The following is a 17,853-nucleotide window of genomic DNA, read 5'->3' as shown; positions in this document are numbered from 1 at the left end:
CTCCACCTGGTTTTGAAAAGGGAAATGGATCAGTGAGTAAACTAAAAAAGTCTCTATATGGATTGAAACAGTCTCCCAGAGAATGGTTCGACAAATTCACACAAGCAGTCAAAAGAAGAGGCTTCATTCAAGCACAGACTGATCATACTCTCTTCCACAAACACTCTAAGGATGGTAAAATTGCTATTCTTATTGTATATGTAGATGATATAATTCTTACAGGTGATGATATTGAGGAATTGAACATCTTGAAGAAATTTCTAGCAGCTCAATTTGAACTCAAAGACCTTGGCACTCTCAAATATTTCCTTGGTATGGAAGTTGCTAGGAGCAAAACAGGCATCACTCTCACACAAAAGAAATATGTTCTAGATCTTTTGTTGGAAACAGGAATGTTAGGGTGTAAACCTGTTGAGACACCTGTGGAACCTAATACCAAGTTAGGTATTGAAGATGGAAATGAGGTGGATAAAGAACAATATCAGCGATTGGTTGGTAAACTAATTTACTTATCTCATACGCGTCCTGACATTGTCTTTGCGGTGAGTATGATTAGTCAATTCATGCACTCACCCAAGGATAAGCATCTTAGTGCAGTCTATAGGGTGCTTAGATACCTCAAGAACACTCCAGGAAGAGGATTATTCTTTAAAAAGGGGTATAAAAGGACAATTGAAATCTACACTGATGCAGATTGGGCAGGCTCATCAGTAGACAGGAGATCTACCTCAGGCTATTGCACCTATGTGTGGGGAAATCTTATTACTTGGAGAAGCAAAAAGCAAACAGTGGTTGCAAGAAGTAGTGCTGAAGCAGAATTTCGAGCTTTAGCTCATGGAGTTTGTGAAGGAATCTGGTTGAGAAGACTTCTTCAATAGTTGAAGATTTCATATTCCCTACCAATAAAACTATATTGTGACAACAAGACAGCTGTTAGCATTGCTCAAAATCCTGTGCATCATGATCGAACAAAGCACGTGGAAGTTGATCGTCACTTCATCAAAGAAAAATTAGATGATGGAAGTGTGCGTATGATATATGTTCCAACCAAAGAACAAACTGCAGATATCCTTACCAAGGGCCTACACCGTCCAGCATTCGAAGACTTGATTGGCAAGTTGGGAATGATCAACATTTACCTCCCAACTTGAGGGGGAGTGTAGAAAATCAGAATTCAAATATGTTTCCGTTTTTATTTCCTATTAATTAGGATTGATTATGATAGATTAGGATTGATTAGAATTGATTGTGATTAGGATTGATTAGTCATCGTTGAGTCATTCTTAGTGATTCTTTCTTGTATAAATACACACTCATGTAATTTATTCAATATCAATATACAGAAATTTTTTTCAATAGAGATAAAGTCGTTCATGAGCTTCTACCTAAATGCTTGAGCTTCTACCTAAATGCTTAAGCTTTTAGGCGAGTTGAACAATGAGAAAACCAACTAGAAAGAGTGCAAAAGTTAGACAATATAAGCAAGACAACGCAAATACTGAGGAAAAAAATGGTACAATATTCATAGGTATATCCTAAAACTATTCTTTAATGGGCCTATTAAGGACAAATACAGAGATACCCCAAAACACAATATGGCTGCAGGCAATTAAAAAGACAATGAGTTTCCTTAATCTTGCACGGCATCAATCAATCTCCACTAATATCACCATATATGTTAGCCAAAAGTCAATCTATATGAATGGTGTACATTATGTAGTAAAGAGACAATCACACACCCGAAATGTACATTCTCAAATTGGATGTTACCCCCATTAAATCTCAGAGGTATTGCATTGTCTTTATCCTTGATGTCTGCTCTTTCCTGTAATAATAATTATTGAAAAAGGAAACATGCAGTATCAAACAATCAGGCAGGTAGAGAAAATTGCAACATGTCTTTGATTAAATAAAGGTCACAATACAGGCATTACGAACATAGTTACAGAGAAAATGCTTCTTTTGCAATTACTTCATGAAACTCACAAGAACGTAAAAATTTCATCATTAGAAAGAACAAAACCACCCAGAATATTAAACAGAAAAATGAGGAAGAAATAATAATAACACAAATAAGAAGCAACTACACAATTATCCATGTTACCAAAATTTCTAGTAACCCATATCATAAACTCATATATGGTAGTATTTGTCTACTACCCTCTCACGCACGAGTACATAAGGAGGCGAAAGAAAGAAATTTCATAATCAACAATACACATTTAAATTTAACTATTGCAGTATTTTAAAGTTCCATGGAGAAGATACCTCAAGTAACTGAAACATGGACTTCATGTCAATTAGACTCTGTATAGTCTCACGATAAACACTACCAAGGAAATTGAGTGGAAGAGATAGCTGGAAGAGAAGCCCATTCACCATCACCTACATATTGAATTTAGATTATAATCCAGATCATTATTAATAAATAAGGATTGAATTTATAATATTTAACTTCAATATTTTTGAAACCCCGTTTTGCGAGGATAGAGACAAGGATTTCCCTCACCCCAACCCTCGCAAGTCGGGATTTTATAGGGAGAGGTTTTTATTTTATAAAAAAAGAAATTTAATAAGAGAAGATAATTACAAAGAGATGGGACTATGGGAGGATTAGGGATCCTCCTAAATGTAAAAGTAAACACGAACATCAAAGAACAAATAAAAACTTCAATGAAGAAAAACTACCCAGGCCCTAAACCCAGAATTTAATTTGATGAAACTTTACCAAATCGCCAACAGTCATTGTGCCATCCATGATACCATGAGAACACAGCACCATTGCTGTTGAAAGAGCAGTACTAAATATAATATTTTGACCAAAGTTCAACAAAGCAAGACTGTGTTGTGTTTTCAGAGCAGCATCCTCATACCCTGAATAATGACATTACAAACCACAAAAGCACAAGCAATACCAATTAAACAGAAGAACTAAGAAAATAAGCATGGATGAAATTAGAGAAGCTTCCATAACTGTTGTTTTGTTGATAAAATAAGAAATAAAAAGATTAAAGGTAGTAAAAAGGACATAATGGAACAGAAAGAATAAAAGAAATTGTCAGTTAACAGAGGATCAAATTTCAAACACTTACATTAACACATAGCTCATTAAAACTGTCTCCAAATTCTTTATTATTTTGTTTCATTTGATAAAATATATTCATGAAACTTAGTTAGTATTAAATTTCTTCAGATTTTTTTTCAAAAATAGACTTAAAGGTATAAAATCTTTTTACATAACTTACAATCAATTAAAGCCTTCAATATGTAGTATAAATAATTTTGCATGACAGAATTGGCAAGAAAAATTATAAAATGAATATTTTGAAGATAACAAATTTTTCTTTACTTATGAAAAAATTAAATAATTGTGTTTTTAATAAAGCATCTAATTAAAGGAGGAAATATACACTGTTCATTACTACTTACTAGTGGTGTTGAAACTATGGGAATTTGATGGAAAAGGAGAGAAGAGAATTGGTCCAAGGACCAAGGGCACACCCAGCGTTCATCAAAAAGGCCAAACAATGTATTCCATAGAGACCATACAAAAAATTAGACATCCCAAACACTACTAAATGCTGGGAGACAACAAAATGGGGCCTTAACAGAAAGATAACACAGCAAGAATGTGGCTGGAATGACACAGCCATAAAAAATATTGGACTGTGATGTGGCCAATGATGAAGAGACACTGATAGTAAGACATGCAACAGACCACTAGAAATATGTGATACGTTCGTGGGCAGGGGCAGATTTGGGAAGGTGTACAAAAGAAGGCAGAAACAACATGAAGGGATCCTGAATGATGAGTCAGCAACACTGAGCACATTTGGTGGGAAGGCTGCTGACGTGGATAGTGAGGTGCGTCAGGTGCATCACGTGGACAGTAACCGAATGTAACAAAGGGAGGTCACGCTTCCAGCAAAGGGGTGTTATTACAATTACTGAGTTTGTTACATATAGGGGTAGGGAGCGTGTGAATAGGCATCTTTGGAATTTGGCAAGTTGGGCATCCTTTTAGGGTGAATTGGGAGAGAACCAGACCTCTCTAATTGTTCTGGGTAGTACATCATTTAGCAGCTATTTCTCATTGTGAATTGTTTCACATTATCATTACGTATTTCCCATACTTGTAATTTTGCTTTCAATTACTTGTAACTTCACAGTTGGAGAATGTTAATGATATATTGTTGATTAAGAGGCTGAGTTAATAACACATTTACAAATTCCATCAGTTTTCATTCTATTAATCTCTGATACCTATCAATTGGTATAAGAGCCTATTCGATCCCAGGGAGAACTTGAATGGTGGTGACGCGCAGTATGGAGGCTAGATTTGACGAACTATCCGAAAGGGTGAGAAACACGGAGGCGAGTCAGGCGGAAATACTGAGAAGGTTGGATGCAGTGATAAATATCAGAACGGCAGGACAATTTAACACCGAAGGAACGGGCTCGACGGGAACCAACGGTGGTACTGGGGGAAATTTCTTAAATGCACAGGAAAGGAAGTTAGAGATTCCTGTTTTCTCCGGGGAGGATGTCTTCGGATGGTTGAATAAGGTGGAGCGATACTTCCGAGTAAACGGATTAACAGATGAGGAGAAATTACCAGCGGTATTATTGGTGATGGAAGGAGAAGCTTTAAATTGGTTCCAATGGTGGGAGATTAATTCCCCCAACGCAAACTGGGCACGTTTCAGGACGGACGTTTTGAGCCGATTTCAACCGGAGATGGAGGATAACCCTTATCGTGCTCTGTTCACGCTAAAACAAGTTGGGAGCGTGGCTGAATACAGGGTAGCTTTTGAGAAAATAGTAAGTCACTTGAGGTTCGAAGATGAAGAAGTGCTTCGAGGGGCGTGGCTCAACGGCTTAGCTGATAGTCTTCGAGAAGAGTTGCTCATGCATCCCATGAACAGACTCTCCGAGATGATGAAGCTCGCCACGAAGATAGAACGGAGGAACCAAGCGTGGGTTGCTGAGGGAGTTGGACGAGTGGGCTTGAGTAATGGAATTGGGGCTAGTAGATGGGCCCAAACCACCAGAAGCGGATCGGGTTATGGATCGGCCCGTTTTTCTAATTCGGGTCAACCCAACTTAAGCGGTCCAAAGACACCTGCGATGGAAGCCTCTACACACTCAGCCACTACGAAAGCAAGCTCCAATACGCCAAGCTCTCACCACGGAAGTCCTACCCAGATGGAAAACCAAGCAAGTTCAGGCGGGCGGAGTTTTGGCCGGCGATTACCACAAGCGGTGATGCAAGAGAGATCGCGTTTAGGTCTCTGTTTCAAGTGTGAGGAGCGATGGAATCCAACCCATCGATGCAAGGTGCGACAGCTACAGGTGCTCATCGTAGACGAAGAAGGAGATGAAGGGAACGAGTTAGAAGGGGGAGCTGACGACATAACCGCAGCAGAGCAGCAGGAAGGAGAGGAGGCTCTCCAAATATCCATGCACAGTCTTTTGGGGCTATCCTCAAACCAAACATTGAAGCTGTGGGGAACTGTTGGGGGCGAATCAGTGGTGACCTTGATTGATTGTGGAGCTTCGCACAACTTCGTCAGCAAAAGCGTGGCGGATAGGTTGGGGCTGAAGGTTGATGATACACCCCGGTTTTGGGTTGAGGTTGGCGACGGTCATAGGGTGTCTTGCCAAGGTGTGTGTAGACAGTTACCCTTGGAGTTACAGGGGCATCAGATTCGTCAAGATCTACATCTGTTCGAGTTGGGAGGAGCGGACGTGGTATTAGGGTTGGAATGGCTAACGGGTCTGGGAGAAATCAAGGCTAATTTCAAGGATATGACCTTGAAATTTGAACAAGGAGGGAAGGAGGTGTTACTCCGAGGGGATCCCTCTCTGTCTAGGGCGGTGGCATCTATGAAGTCCATAGTGAAGGCGTTATATGATGGAGGCGCTGGATTTCTCGTGGAACAGAGGCCCTATCAGAGCAATGGAGGAGCAATGATTTGGCCAGAGTTGAATGATTTGCTGGAAGAGTTTGCGGATCTTTTTCGTGAACCCAAGGGACTACCTCCAGAGAGAACGCAGGACCATGCAATCACACTGAAACCAGGTAGCCAAATACCTAACAATCGTCCATACAGGTATCCTCCTCATCAAAAATCTGAGATTGAAAAATTAGTTTCTGAGTTGCTGGAAAATGGGTGGATAAGGCATAGCGTGAGCCCATATGCTAGTCCTGTAATATTAGTCAAAAAAAAAGATGGTAGTTGGCGTGTGTGTGTTGATTATAGGGCATTAAACAAGTACATTGTGCCCGATAAATTTCCTATGCCTGTGATTGAAGAGTTACTGGATGAATTAGGAGGGGCTAAGATTTTTTCCAAGCTTGACTTAAAATCTGGGTTTAACCAGATTAGGATGAGGGAGGAGGATATCCCTAAAACAGCTTTTAGGACCCATGAGGGTCATTATGAGTATTTGGTGATGCCGTTTGGTCTCACCAATGCTCCATCAACCTTCCAGGCTCTCATGAATGAAGTGCTACGGCCATTCCTTAGGAAATTTTCCTTGGTATTTTTTGATGATATTTTGATATATAGTCAGGATGAACAGGAGCATATAATACATCTTGCGAAGGTGCTAGAGGCACTTAGACAGCACCAGCTGGTGGCGAATAAAAAAAAATGTGTGTTTGGACAGCAGCAGGTGGAGTACCTGGGCCATATAATTACAAGGGAAGGAGTTATGGCTGATCCCCGGAAAGTAGAAGCTATGGAAAAGTGGCCAGTGCCCTCCAACATTAAGGGGTTGAGGGGGTTTTTAGGTCTTACTGGCTACTACAGGAAGTTTGTAAAAGATTATGGGAAGATTGCAAGACCATTGACTGAGTTGTTGAAAAAAGATAATTTCAAGTGGGGCCCAGATGCACAAGAAGCCTTCGACAGATTAAAAAAAGCAATGATTTCAGTCCCCGTGTTAGCTTTACCCAATTTTCACAAGCAATTTATGGTTGTAACAGATGCCTCTGGTAAGGGAATAGGGGCTGTCTTGATGCAAGAGAATAGACCAGTTGCATTCCTAAGCCAAGGTTTTTCTCAGAGAGCTATGAGCAAATCTGTCTATGAAAAGGAGTTGATGGCTATTGTTTTTTCCATCCAAAAATGGAGACATTACTTAATGGGAAGTCACTTTGTGGTGAAAACTTACCAGAAGAGTTTAAAGTTCCTTACTGATCAAAAAAATTTAAATGCAGAACAGCAGAAGTGGGCCTCCAAGTTGCTGGGTTACGATTTTGAAATTCAATACCAGCCGGGAAAAGAGAACAAGGTGGCTGATGCCCTTTCCAGGCAAATGCAATTTTCTGCTATCTCACAGGTTGGTTTGGCACATTTCAATGATCTGGATGATGAAATAAGGGCTGACCCAGTAATGCGCACTATACGGCAAGATCTCCTACTAGATCCTGCTTCACATAATGGGTTTGCTTTGTGTGGAGGGAGGCTACTGTATCAGAACAGATTGGTCCTTCCAAAACAGTCCCATTTAATTCCCTTGTTACTCCGGGAATTTCATGATTCACATGTGGGAGGACACTCAGGAGCTTTCAGGACTTACAAACGTATTGCTGGAGTGGTGTACTGGCAGGGAATGATGAAGGAGATTAAGGATTATGTGGCTGCTTGTCATGTATGCCAACAACACAAAATTCAGAATCTATCACCTGCGGGGTTGTTGCAGCCTTTGCCTTTACCTACACAAGTGTGGGCTGATGTGTCAATGGATTTCATTGGTGGCCTACCCAAGGCGTTTGGGGTGGACACTATATTCGTAGTAGTTGACAGAATGACCAAGTATGCTCACTTCACGGCTGTCTGTCATCCTTATTCAGCTAAAGACATTGCATCAGTCTTTACTCGTGAAGTAGTACGGTTACATGGGTTCCCTAAGACCATTGTGTCTGATCGTGACAGGATCTTTCTTAGCACATTCTGGTCTGAGTTGTTTAAAATGGCTGGTTCCAAGTTACAATACTCCACTGCATATCACCCCCAATCTAATGGGCAAACGGAAGTGGTCAATCGTTGCTTAGAGACATATCTAAGGTGTTTTTGTAGCCCAAAACCGAAACAATGGCCCAAGTGGCTGCCTTGGGCTGAATATTGGTTCAACACCACATACAAGGATTCAACCGGCATGACACCATTCAAGGCCTTATATGGTTGTGAGCCACCTACTCTGTTCAGGGACAGCAACCAGAATTGTGTGGTTGAAGATGTTTCAGCAATGTTGCAAGAAAGGGATGTGGTACTAAAGGAGATGCATGACCACTTGGTGATAGCTCAAAATCGTATGCGGGTTCAAGCCAATAAGCAGAGGAGGGAATTGGTTTTTGAAGTGGGTGACATGGTATATTTAAAACTCCAACCTTACAGGTTGAAGACATTGGCACGCAAGATTAATGAGAAGTTGAGTCCGCGGTTTTATGGCCCTTACAAAATTGTTGCTCGAGTGGGCGAAGTGGCTTACAAGCTAGATCTTCCACTTGATTGTAAAGTACATCCAGTGTTCCATGTTTCTTTATTGAAAAAAGCTATCTCACCTGCAGCAGTGACCCAGCCTTTACCACCTATTTTATCTGATGAATGGGAATTACAATATGAGCCAGAGGACGTTTTACAATGGAGGTACAACTCTCTTGGAAATCTGGAAGTGTTGATCAAATGGAAACACTTACCTTCTTTTGAAAACACATGGGAAGAATTTTTCGTGATTAATAACCAATTTCCATTGTTCCACCTTGAGGACAAGGTGGTTAAATTGGGGGGGAGTATTGATACGTTCGTGGGCAGGGGCAGATTTGGGAAGGTGTACAAAAGAAGGCAGAAACAACATGAAGGGATCCTGAATGATGAGTCAGCAACACTGAGCACATTTGGTGGGAAGGCTGCTGACGTGGATAGTGAGGTGCGTCAGGTGCATCACGTGGACAGTAACCGAATGTAACAAAGGGAGGTCACGCTTCCAGCAAAGGGGTGTTATTACAATTACTGAGTTTGTTACATATAGGGGTAGGGAGCGTGTGAATAGGCATCTTTGGAATTTGGCAAGTTGGGCATCCTTTTAGGGTGAATTGGGAGAGAACCAGACCTCTCTAATTGTTCTGGGTAGTACATCATTTAGCAGCTATTTCTCATTGTGAATTGTTTCACATTATCATTACGTATTTCCCATACTTGTAATTTTGCTTTCAATTACTTGTAACTTCACAGTTGGAGAATGTTAATGATATATTGTTGATTAAGAGGCTGAGTTAATAACACATTTACAAATTCCATCAGTTTTCATTCTATTAATCTCTGATACCTATCAATATGCATGGTCGGTAAGAAACTTCCTTCCACGCAAACATAAACAGCAATACTCACACTTCTCCAAATTCATCAACAAACAACACTTGGTAGCTTCAAACAACAAGAATAAAAAATTTGAATTGAGGAAGCCCCAAAAACCTTGAAAAACAGGTCTTAAATTTGAAACTTAATCAAGCTCAACTTGGTTTAATAACAGCTTGCCTAGACACTGGGTAAATTCAGCAGAGGAGAGAGAACTGAGGATGGTATGAGTTCCGTTGGAGAAAACGTTTGAAAGCAGAGAAAGGGGAGAGGGGGAAGGAGGATAATTGTGTACAGAAGAGGTACTGGATGGGGCTAGCTGTTCCTAAGATTGGGACTCTCTGTTGAAGTCTGTGTATTATGTACCTTCCATTTCTGTTTGTTCTTACTTTCGAAGAACTCCAGAATTCATTTCTAGTGTAAGAAGCTAGTCTCCCATTTCTCTAACAGTAGAACTCAGTTCCAATAACAGTCCTTGTAAAAAATAATAAATAAAAATTCTTCCTAAGTTGTCTTTCCGTTACATTTCCATCAGTATCTGCCAACTGTACTTATTTTGGCCACTGTAGACGTTAGGTCAGTGTCAGTTATGCAAAATCAATTCCCACACTCCTAAATCCCAAATTCCCTGTAAGAATCAATTGAGGTGGTGGGTGAGGTTTTGGCAAGATCTAGTCCTCTAGAAGTGCTGGCTGAAGGCATGCTAGCCCCAGTGGGAAGCATTTCCACATAATATGCCATGTAATTTATCCACCTCATTTTTAGTGTGTCAACATTGGCAATAAAACGGTCATTCTTGGATAGGAGTGTAACAGAAAAATGACTTGGTAAGAAAAAAAAATTTACACGGACTGGTTTTCAAATTTTAAAAAAGACAAAAAGTAGGAACTAAACCGAAAAAGATGAATATTATAGGGCCAACACAGCACTATTAAAATTTTCTTTTAAAATGTAAACCTAATTGTACAGAATCAACAGTTACTAGTATCTAGTTATTGATTGGTAGCAAGATATTTTCATTCCAAGAGCAATACATGTGTAATAACTAGTACTATTTTGCTTACCTGCTTTTCAACTATGCTAGTTACTAAAGAACTCAAACTCAATCAGACCAGAAAAATCCATAACTTACTCTTTAGGTACTCATCATATTTTTCAGCTTCATAAACTTCATTATTGAAATATTTGACAGTCTGTAAAACATGGGGAAAAAAATCAATGCCATGTCAGTGACAAAATAACCAAAATAAAGATAACATTAAAAAGCATAAAGAAATCAGAACACAGTATTAGACTGAAATGCTCACCTCATAGTTAATAAGCGAATCAACAGCCCTTGTACTAGCATCATTATCAGCCTTATTCATGACTTTCCTGAACTTAGTCCTCCACTGAAAAAGTCAGCAAACTTAAGAGTAAATAAATGCTATAACCTTAATAACCCTGTCTGTCATGAATTTTTCAACAAGTCCACAGTATCATCTACCATCTCATTTAGTTGGCCACTCACAAATACAATATTTGTTACTGAGAACTGAAACTTTATTTTTTACAAAAAGGGATTGGAAAATTTCTAAAGTGGCTTATGAAGTCGATAAGTGATTTTGGCAGTAAATAGGCTAAATTTTAATGGCAATGTGCAATCCAGGGTACTACTGGGTGCAGATCTTCGGAGCATAAAGCTCATTATTATAAGGAGGTTTCTTTGGCTCTATAGCTGATTTGGGATAAATTTGGCGAGTGACTTCTATGTGGTGTATAATGGTCCTTTTAAAGGGGTTTCTTTAAAAAACTATGGATAAAAGAAAAAGGAAAAGTCCTGACTTTGCAAACTAGGATCCTGAGCATTTTAACCTCATAATTCAAATGGCTAAAAGTACAAAAAGTTAAATAATGACAAAAATGCCAGTAAATAAATGACAAGACCAACAATGAAAATAAGAGAGCACCAAACTATTCCAAGCCTAAATACATTAGATATTTAGATTGGTTCAAGGCATGATTCATACCTGTGTGATAGTCAGTGTAAAAATAACATAAGCAGCAACTGATAGGGATGTAATTAACGCAAAAGGAGCTCCGAATTTGTAGGCCAGTATACCTGATACCATAGATATCTGGATGGATACATGTTAAATCTGCTGAAGTTGTTCAAGAACAAAAGAAGCAAGAGTTGGGATGACAAAATAATTTTCAAAGATCATTAAAGAAAAAATCAACGACGCCAGGAAGTCACAGGTGAAAATGCAGATCCTGTTAAATATCTTTGTGTTTAACAGTGAGTAGTGACCAACATTGGGGAAATACATCATAAAGCTAAGCAACAAGGAAATAACTGAGGCATACCTCCAATATGGTGGGTACTACATTGAAAACCATAGCGGAGAGAATGAAATTTATTGCACGGCTACCACGATCAATTATTCTACTTAACGCACCAGTTTCTCGACTGGAAAAACAATGTCTACGTGAGAAGGATACACAATGGAACAATAGACAACACACTAATAATGCAGAAGCAGAGAAGCATAAATGCAGGTGAATATTTTGTAGCTTTGATGGTTAAGTCAATAAAAATTCTCATTTAAATCTTTTTTCAGAGTGCTCAGTAGTGACTGGTTGGCGTTCTCAAGTGCACGAATAAACACAATACAAGGGTAGCTAATCAACGCTCAAACCCTATTGGCCCAGTTCCACTTACACCACAAATCTCATTGAAAGTTCCAAACATAGATTTTTAGGGTCGCGAGACACATCAGGCCAAGCCCATAATTAAATATAAGCCACTTTATAACAATCAGGTCTTAACTAATTACATTCATGGAATTTGAAAGAAAGCTAGATGGAACTGATATAACCAGAAAACTGTAACTGTTGAAATAACCCAGAATTCTAGGTAAAAGGCTACTATAGAAACTATTAAAAGTGACTCATTAAAGACTATTAAAAAAGCTACACAAAAACCCTTGAAACAATCCAATGTGCAACTATAACTGTCTTGTTTTTGTTAAAAAATTTCAAACCTTCTAACTCTTGTTTATCAAGGAGCTACTAACCTGAAGAAAAATAAAATAAAATCTTTTAAAAAAAGATACAATGAATCTATTTAATTTGGTTTAACTTAAATCAGATGGTTCACTAAAACACTAGCAAACATTTTTGAATTGTTTAGAAAATTTAATTCATGTTCATTAATAACAGTTAAAACCTACATTAGCCAAAAAGAAAAGGTGCGCTAAGCTATGAATAGTGATAGATCATACTCAGTCTGCACTTTCTAAAATCTCTTAATTAGTTAGTAAAAGATGATCAAACTCAAACTATAGAATTGCATTGGTATGCATAAAGACCAAGAAATGACAAGATAAGGTTATGGCTATTTGGGAACTATAATATAAAAACATTAACGTAGCCTATAACTATTAGCTTAAGCTTTTGGGTTAAAATGATTCTTTATATGATATCAAAGCCTCTATGACCAAATGTTAACGAGTTCGATTCTCACCGTCCCTATTCTATTAATAAATAATTAAATATTTAATGTTGGAAATTCAAGTGTGAGTAGTGAAGTCCCATATTTGTTAGAAATGTGTCATGAAGACTATATAAGTGAAACGATCCATAAATCTAGCAACGCCTTAAGGTTTTGGGTTGAGATCTGGTGTCCGAACCCACTTATTATAGAGAGTTTGTAGCTCAACCCATTTGATGGTAGATCTCCCCCTACCATGGGCTCCTCCCCGTTGCCCAACAATAGCAGAAGGTTCTTTAACTTTCTCTCTAGTATTCTTGTTTCCTCAGTTTGCTCTTCTCCATTTAGTTTTGTAAAAGCATAACATAAACATTTCATAGAACAAAAAAATATTAGCCCTCTCAGCATGGCAGATGTCATACCTTAGATGATACCGAAGGTCAAGATCATGCAAGTGTGAGAAGACCTGAAACAGTCAGGAACTAAAGTAAATTGAGCATCTTAACATCGTACAACCAACTTAGGTATGATTTTAAAAGAGATTGGGAAAAAAAAAAACTTAAGCTGTTTAAAAGAGGAATCTAATCTAAAATCTGGTAACCCATTAATACATACAGAACAGATGTACCAAAAATTCTTATTGCTTATCAGTTGTTCCTGAAGGGATGGGGCAATGAAATACCAAAGCCATGAAAGCAGCATACCTTCCTGGATACTAATCGAATCGTTCGCAGTGCTACCTTAGAAAATATAGCAGTCCGCAGTTCTGCCAAAATTAGTTGCATCCCATAAATAAAAGTTAACAGAATGAATCATGAAAACCATGCCTCTTCACAAAAATACATAGGTGAAAGTAACCACATCAATAATGTAAATGCAAATGTCCAGATGGAGGACACTAGCAGCTAGAGCTGGCAGTTAGCCAAGCCAACTCATGAGCTATATGAGGCTTGGCTCGCTAACAAATCAATAAGCTAGCCTCTATGAACTTGAGCTGAGCTTGAGTTGGAAATTGGCTCGTCCAGTAATGTACCGAGCATGAACTTTCACTATTTGACGCTTGGCTAGCTAACCACTCAAAGAGCTTGGCTCATGAACTCATGAGCTGAGCTTGAGTTAGAAATTTTGGTTCGTTTAATAAATGAACCGAGGTTGAACTTCATACGTTCAGATTACTAGTTCATGAGCTAGCTAGCGCTCTCTCTCTATATATATATATTGTGAACTTTAATTAACTTCTTCTAATCCTGACCATCCATGTAAGATTGAAAGGCCAATATTAGCTCCTCTCATCTCTTACAAGAAAATAGTGTTCTCACTTGAAACCTATTGGTAAATCAACATATTGTATATGCTAATCAATGATTGGGTGCTACTGTTGGTTAATCAAACATTGTTCAGAACCAACTATGCTATTGGATTTTAATTTTTGAGATGAGTAAAAGTCACATACAAATTTCAAGCTTAGCTCATTGAGCTTGAACTGCTCATGAGCTCATAGCGAGCTGAACTCAAGCCAACAATATGAACTTGTTTCTTATTGAGCTTGAGCTGAGCAAATTATCATTGAGCCACCTGAGCCCAGCCAAGGTCGGCTCAGCTCATTGCTAACACTCCTAGCAGCAGCATTGAAGACTAATAAGCATGCAAATGCCAATATCAGCTATCAATCATTGGTTTGCACACATGCCTATGAGTGGGACCTTTTGGGGAAATTTATTACTAGTTATTTGAGTAATTTCTGCAATATTTTATTGTTTTGGGAAGACAGTGCCTTAGGCTATTATTGGGCTTGGATTGTGACCTTTAAGTGCTTTAAAGTCATACATTGACTTTTTAAGTGATGCTTAATTAGTTATGAAGCCCAAATCCTCATTGGATGAGGACTTTATTAGTTACACTTGTGGGGTCAGTCATAGGAAGACTATTTAAACCATTGTAATGATTTATTCAGATTTAATTTTAAGTTTTCTGAGAAATCAGCATCTTTAAGGGTGTCTCTTTGCCTTCAAATTTTCTTAGGGATAGGGTTATGTTCTCAACTTCTCTTGACTGTTCTGCCCATCGCTGTTTCAAGGGTGTTTCCATGTCTTATATGCAGCCCTGCTGCACTCCCAGTTTCCACTGATTCCTTTCTTTTGTCTTTGTTTTAGATTAGTTCATTTCAGCTATTGAGGATATACCTTATCGTCGCTCCAAGTCTACTTACTTACTTATCTTCCCTTTGATAATACTTAAAAGAGCGGAAGTTAAATCTTTTAACATAAATATAGGTCCAATGAACATAAAATATAACTTCAACAGGTGCTTCCTTTGAGAAGCCTAGGCATAAAAATTTAGAATTGTAAAGCATGCGGTTTCCACTCCCATAGGTAAGACCAGCTTCAACAGGTAGACAAAACAGGTGATTATATAGCAATCACTTCATTTATAAATACCATTGAAAGCAGAAGCTCCAGTACGTGCAATCCCATATCCAACCAACACAGCCACCGGGGTTGCAAAAAGAGCCAGCGCAGTTGAATTAGAAGCAAAAGCACCAGCATTGCCGGTGGCAGTCGTCAACCAATCAACTGCAATCTTGAATAAGAAAGGGACCTGAACATTCAGAACCTGAAAGATAAAACAAGGCATGAACCATCAGACTGAGCAGTAGAGATCAAGTGCCAATAACAAGGATCAATTATCAGCATCAGCAGGTTAACCACAAAACAATAAACAAGTAACCAGGTCAATGTCACTGACCTTAGCACCAACAAGTAAACCCAATGCAGCAAAAACCCGAAACCGAAATTCGAGGTTATCTCTCATCCACAAGTAACTGGCAAGTGTACGAAGGATCTTCATATCAGCGACTTGTTCCCCAGGAGGTGATTTAGCAATGGTAGAAGCTGTCTTTTGTTTCTGGGTTCCATCATCAGTTTTAGTTGATGTTGAGAACAACGCTCGCCCATCTACCGTTGAACTCTGTTCCACACAATCAGCATCAAAGCCATTGAATTTGAACCAACACAACTATTTGTTTAAAAGAAAAGAAAAAAGAAAACAGAAAACAGAAGACAGGCATTTGAACGAACAGATTGTGGTAGGTAAGGTCTGGTTCCTCTGCCATGTTGCGAAGAAGAAGAAGGTGATGAATCAGAGAGAAACCCCTTTATAGCAAAAAGTAAACTTGGGCATGTTTTGGGTTGGCGGTGATTCAAACTGATTCCATAACCGTAACCGTAACATCTTGTAGTGCGAATTGAGGAGGTGGTGGTGATGCCAGAAGCACTTAAAAGCGAGCGAACTCGATTGCCACTACCACTACCAATGGTGGGTCTGGCATCGATTTGAAGAAGGTGCCTAGACGCACAAGTAACAGCAGCAAGCATTTTTCTGAAACCCAAAGTTCACACCTTTGTTTGTTTCTCTTCTGCAAATGAGTCTAATGGAAAGAAAGAAGTTTCTCAAGTTCAACGGATTTGGGAAGTTTAGGAACAAACCCTAATCAAATTGTTTATTGATAGGCAAAGTTTTGAGTGTGCTGTGACTGGTTAAAAGGAAGAAGATGGAGAAATTCTTGTGTGGTAGTAGCAGTAGCAATAGCAATAGCAATAGTAATGCTTACTTGCTTAGCCTCCTTTCCCCTTCCTTCTATTTGACTTTTACATGTGTTATTGTTATGTTTCAGCGTAGTAGAGGAGAAAAACAAAATTTATCATCTAATGACAATTAACGGGAATTAGATGAGAAAGTAAGTTTTATGAAAAAGTTAAAAAAAATTATTTGGTATATCAAAATATTATCAAAAAAATTGATAGAAGTTTTCTAAGTATGCTTGGTTGAAGATAAAATATTACTGAAAAAATGAATTGAAATTATCAAAATAATTCTTGCTTATCAAATTTTGACATGTTATTTTAGGGGGATATTTGTATCCAAATTTTTGCTCCCTAAATTTTTATTTCCTTGCTAAATCAAAATACCACCCTTTGGGTGGTATTCTCAAGTGATAATCTAGGTAAAAATTTACACACAATCTCACATTTTCCTGCAAATTAAAACCCTAATCAAATTTTTTGAAATCCCTTACCAATATATCTCATGTGAACTTTTCCAAGTAACAAAATAAAACTCCCTTGCCAAACATATCAGGGTTCTAATTTGCATGCGAAGATGAGATTGTGTGTAGAATTTTATCCAGATTACCAATTGAGAATACCATCTAGAGATGGTGGTATTTTGATTTAATGAGAGAATGAAAATTTGGACACAAATATCCCTAAAATAATGTACCAAAATTTGATAGGCAAAGGTTACTTTGATGATTTTAACTCATTTTTCTAGTAATATTTTATCTTTAACCAAACATAGACTCAGAAAACTTAAACTAATTTTTTCGGTAATATTTTGATCTAACAAATAATTTTTTTTTAACTTTTTCAAAAAAATTATTTTCTTACCATATTTTCAATAACTGTGATTTCTTGATAAAAAAAAATTCTCTTATTCATTAGAGGAGCATTTGCAATCAAGTCAATGCACATATTCATTCCCTATGCAGACACGTGAATGTAAAAAAAAATTTATTTTTTTAGGAGAAAGGGAATGTAAAATCCTAAAAGCACAATTGGATCACGCTTTTTCAATTGAAATTCCCGAAAGTACGGTACGAAGAGGTTATGACGAGCTTATTATCTCTTAGGTACATGGCTAGAATATGTAAAATTGCCTCCATCAGTGACACTATTTGCACAGTTGACAATTAATTTGACGGCACAAAGGTTTGAATTCTATCCATTCCATGTTTTAGGCAAAACAATTGCTTTGATTTCAAGATCATAAAGCTTGGATTAAGGAATTAAGCAACTATCATCTTGAATACATTCTTGTTACCTCTGGATTTCATTGGTGTTTGGACATTAAAGCATAAGAGATTACATTTCACAATGGTTAAGGACAAGTCTGCATGCAAGAAAATATTTTTGATGTCTATGAGAAATATAACTAATAGAAAAGTTTTATAACCGTGGT

At 38.0% G+C, this 17,853-nt stretch overlaps 1 protein-coding gene across 2 annotated transcripts in view; it reads right to left on the bottom strand.

The window, feature by feature from the left end:
* The window catches only part of LOC133292961 (ABC transporter B family member 25, mitochondrial), a 31,735-nt gene extending 15,306 nt beyond the window's left edge, over positions 1 to 16,429 (bottom strand). Inside the window, exons 1-12 of one of the 2 annotated variants that reach the window (XM_061491460.1) lie at positions 15,915 to 16,429; positions 15,583 to 15,804; positions 15,276 to 15,450; positions 13,542 to 13,603; positions 13,260 to 13,303; positions 11,712 to 11,814; positions 11,375 to 11,482; positions 10,673 to 10,756; positions 10,498 to 10,558; positions 2,729 to 2,874; positions 2,269 to 2,385; positions 1,740 to 1,825 (exon numbers count right to left, since the gene is read on the bottom strand). In XM_061491460.1, the coding sequence (XP_061347444.1) occupies positions 1,740 to 1,825; positions 2,269 to 2,385; positions 2,729 to 2,874; positions 10,498 to 10,558; positions 10,673 to 10,756; positions 11,375 to 11,482; positions 11,712 to 11,814; positions 13,260 to 13,303; positions 13,542 to 13,603; positions 15,276 to 15,450; positions 15,583 to 15,804; positions 15,915 to 16,211 (1,505 nt within the window). In that variant the 5' untranslated portion in view covers positions 16,212 to 16,429. Of the gene's footprint in view, positions 1 to 1,739; positions 1,826 to 2,268; positions 2,386 to 2,728; positions 2,875 to 10,497; positions 10,559 to 10,672; positions 10,757 to 11,374; positions 11,483 to 11,711; positions 11,815 to 13,259; positions 13,304 to 13,541; positions 13,604 to 15,275; positions 15,451 to 15,582; positions 15,807 to 15,914 lie in introns of both variants that reach the window. The other variant, XM_061491466.1, reaches the window with a different exon arrangement.
* Between the last annotated feature and the right edge of the window lie 1,424 nt (positions 16,430 to 17,853).

This window comes from Gastrolobium bilobum, unplaced genomic scaffold (assembly GCF_033153095.1).
Source record: "Gastrolobium bilobum isolate Gb01-03AN ecotype WA unplaced genomic scaffold, APGP_CSIRO_Gbil_v1 utg909, whole genome shotgun sequence".
In the NCBI taxonomy this organism is placed as follows: Eukaryota; Viridiplantae; Streptophyta; class Magnoliopsida; order Fabales; family Fabaceae; genus Gastrolobium; species Gastrolobium bilobum.
This window is presented reverse-complemented; position numbering and strand designations above follow the sequence as displayed.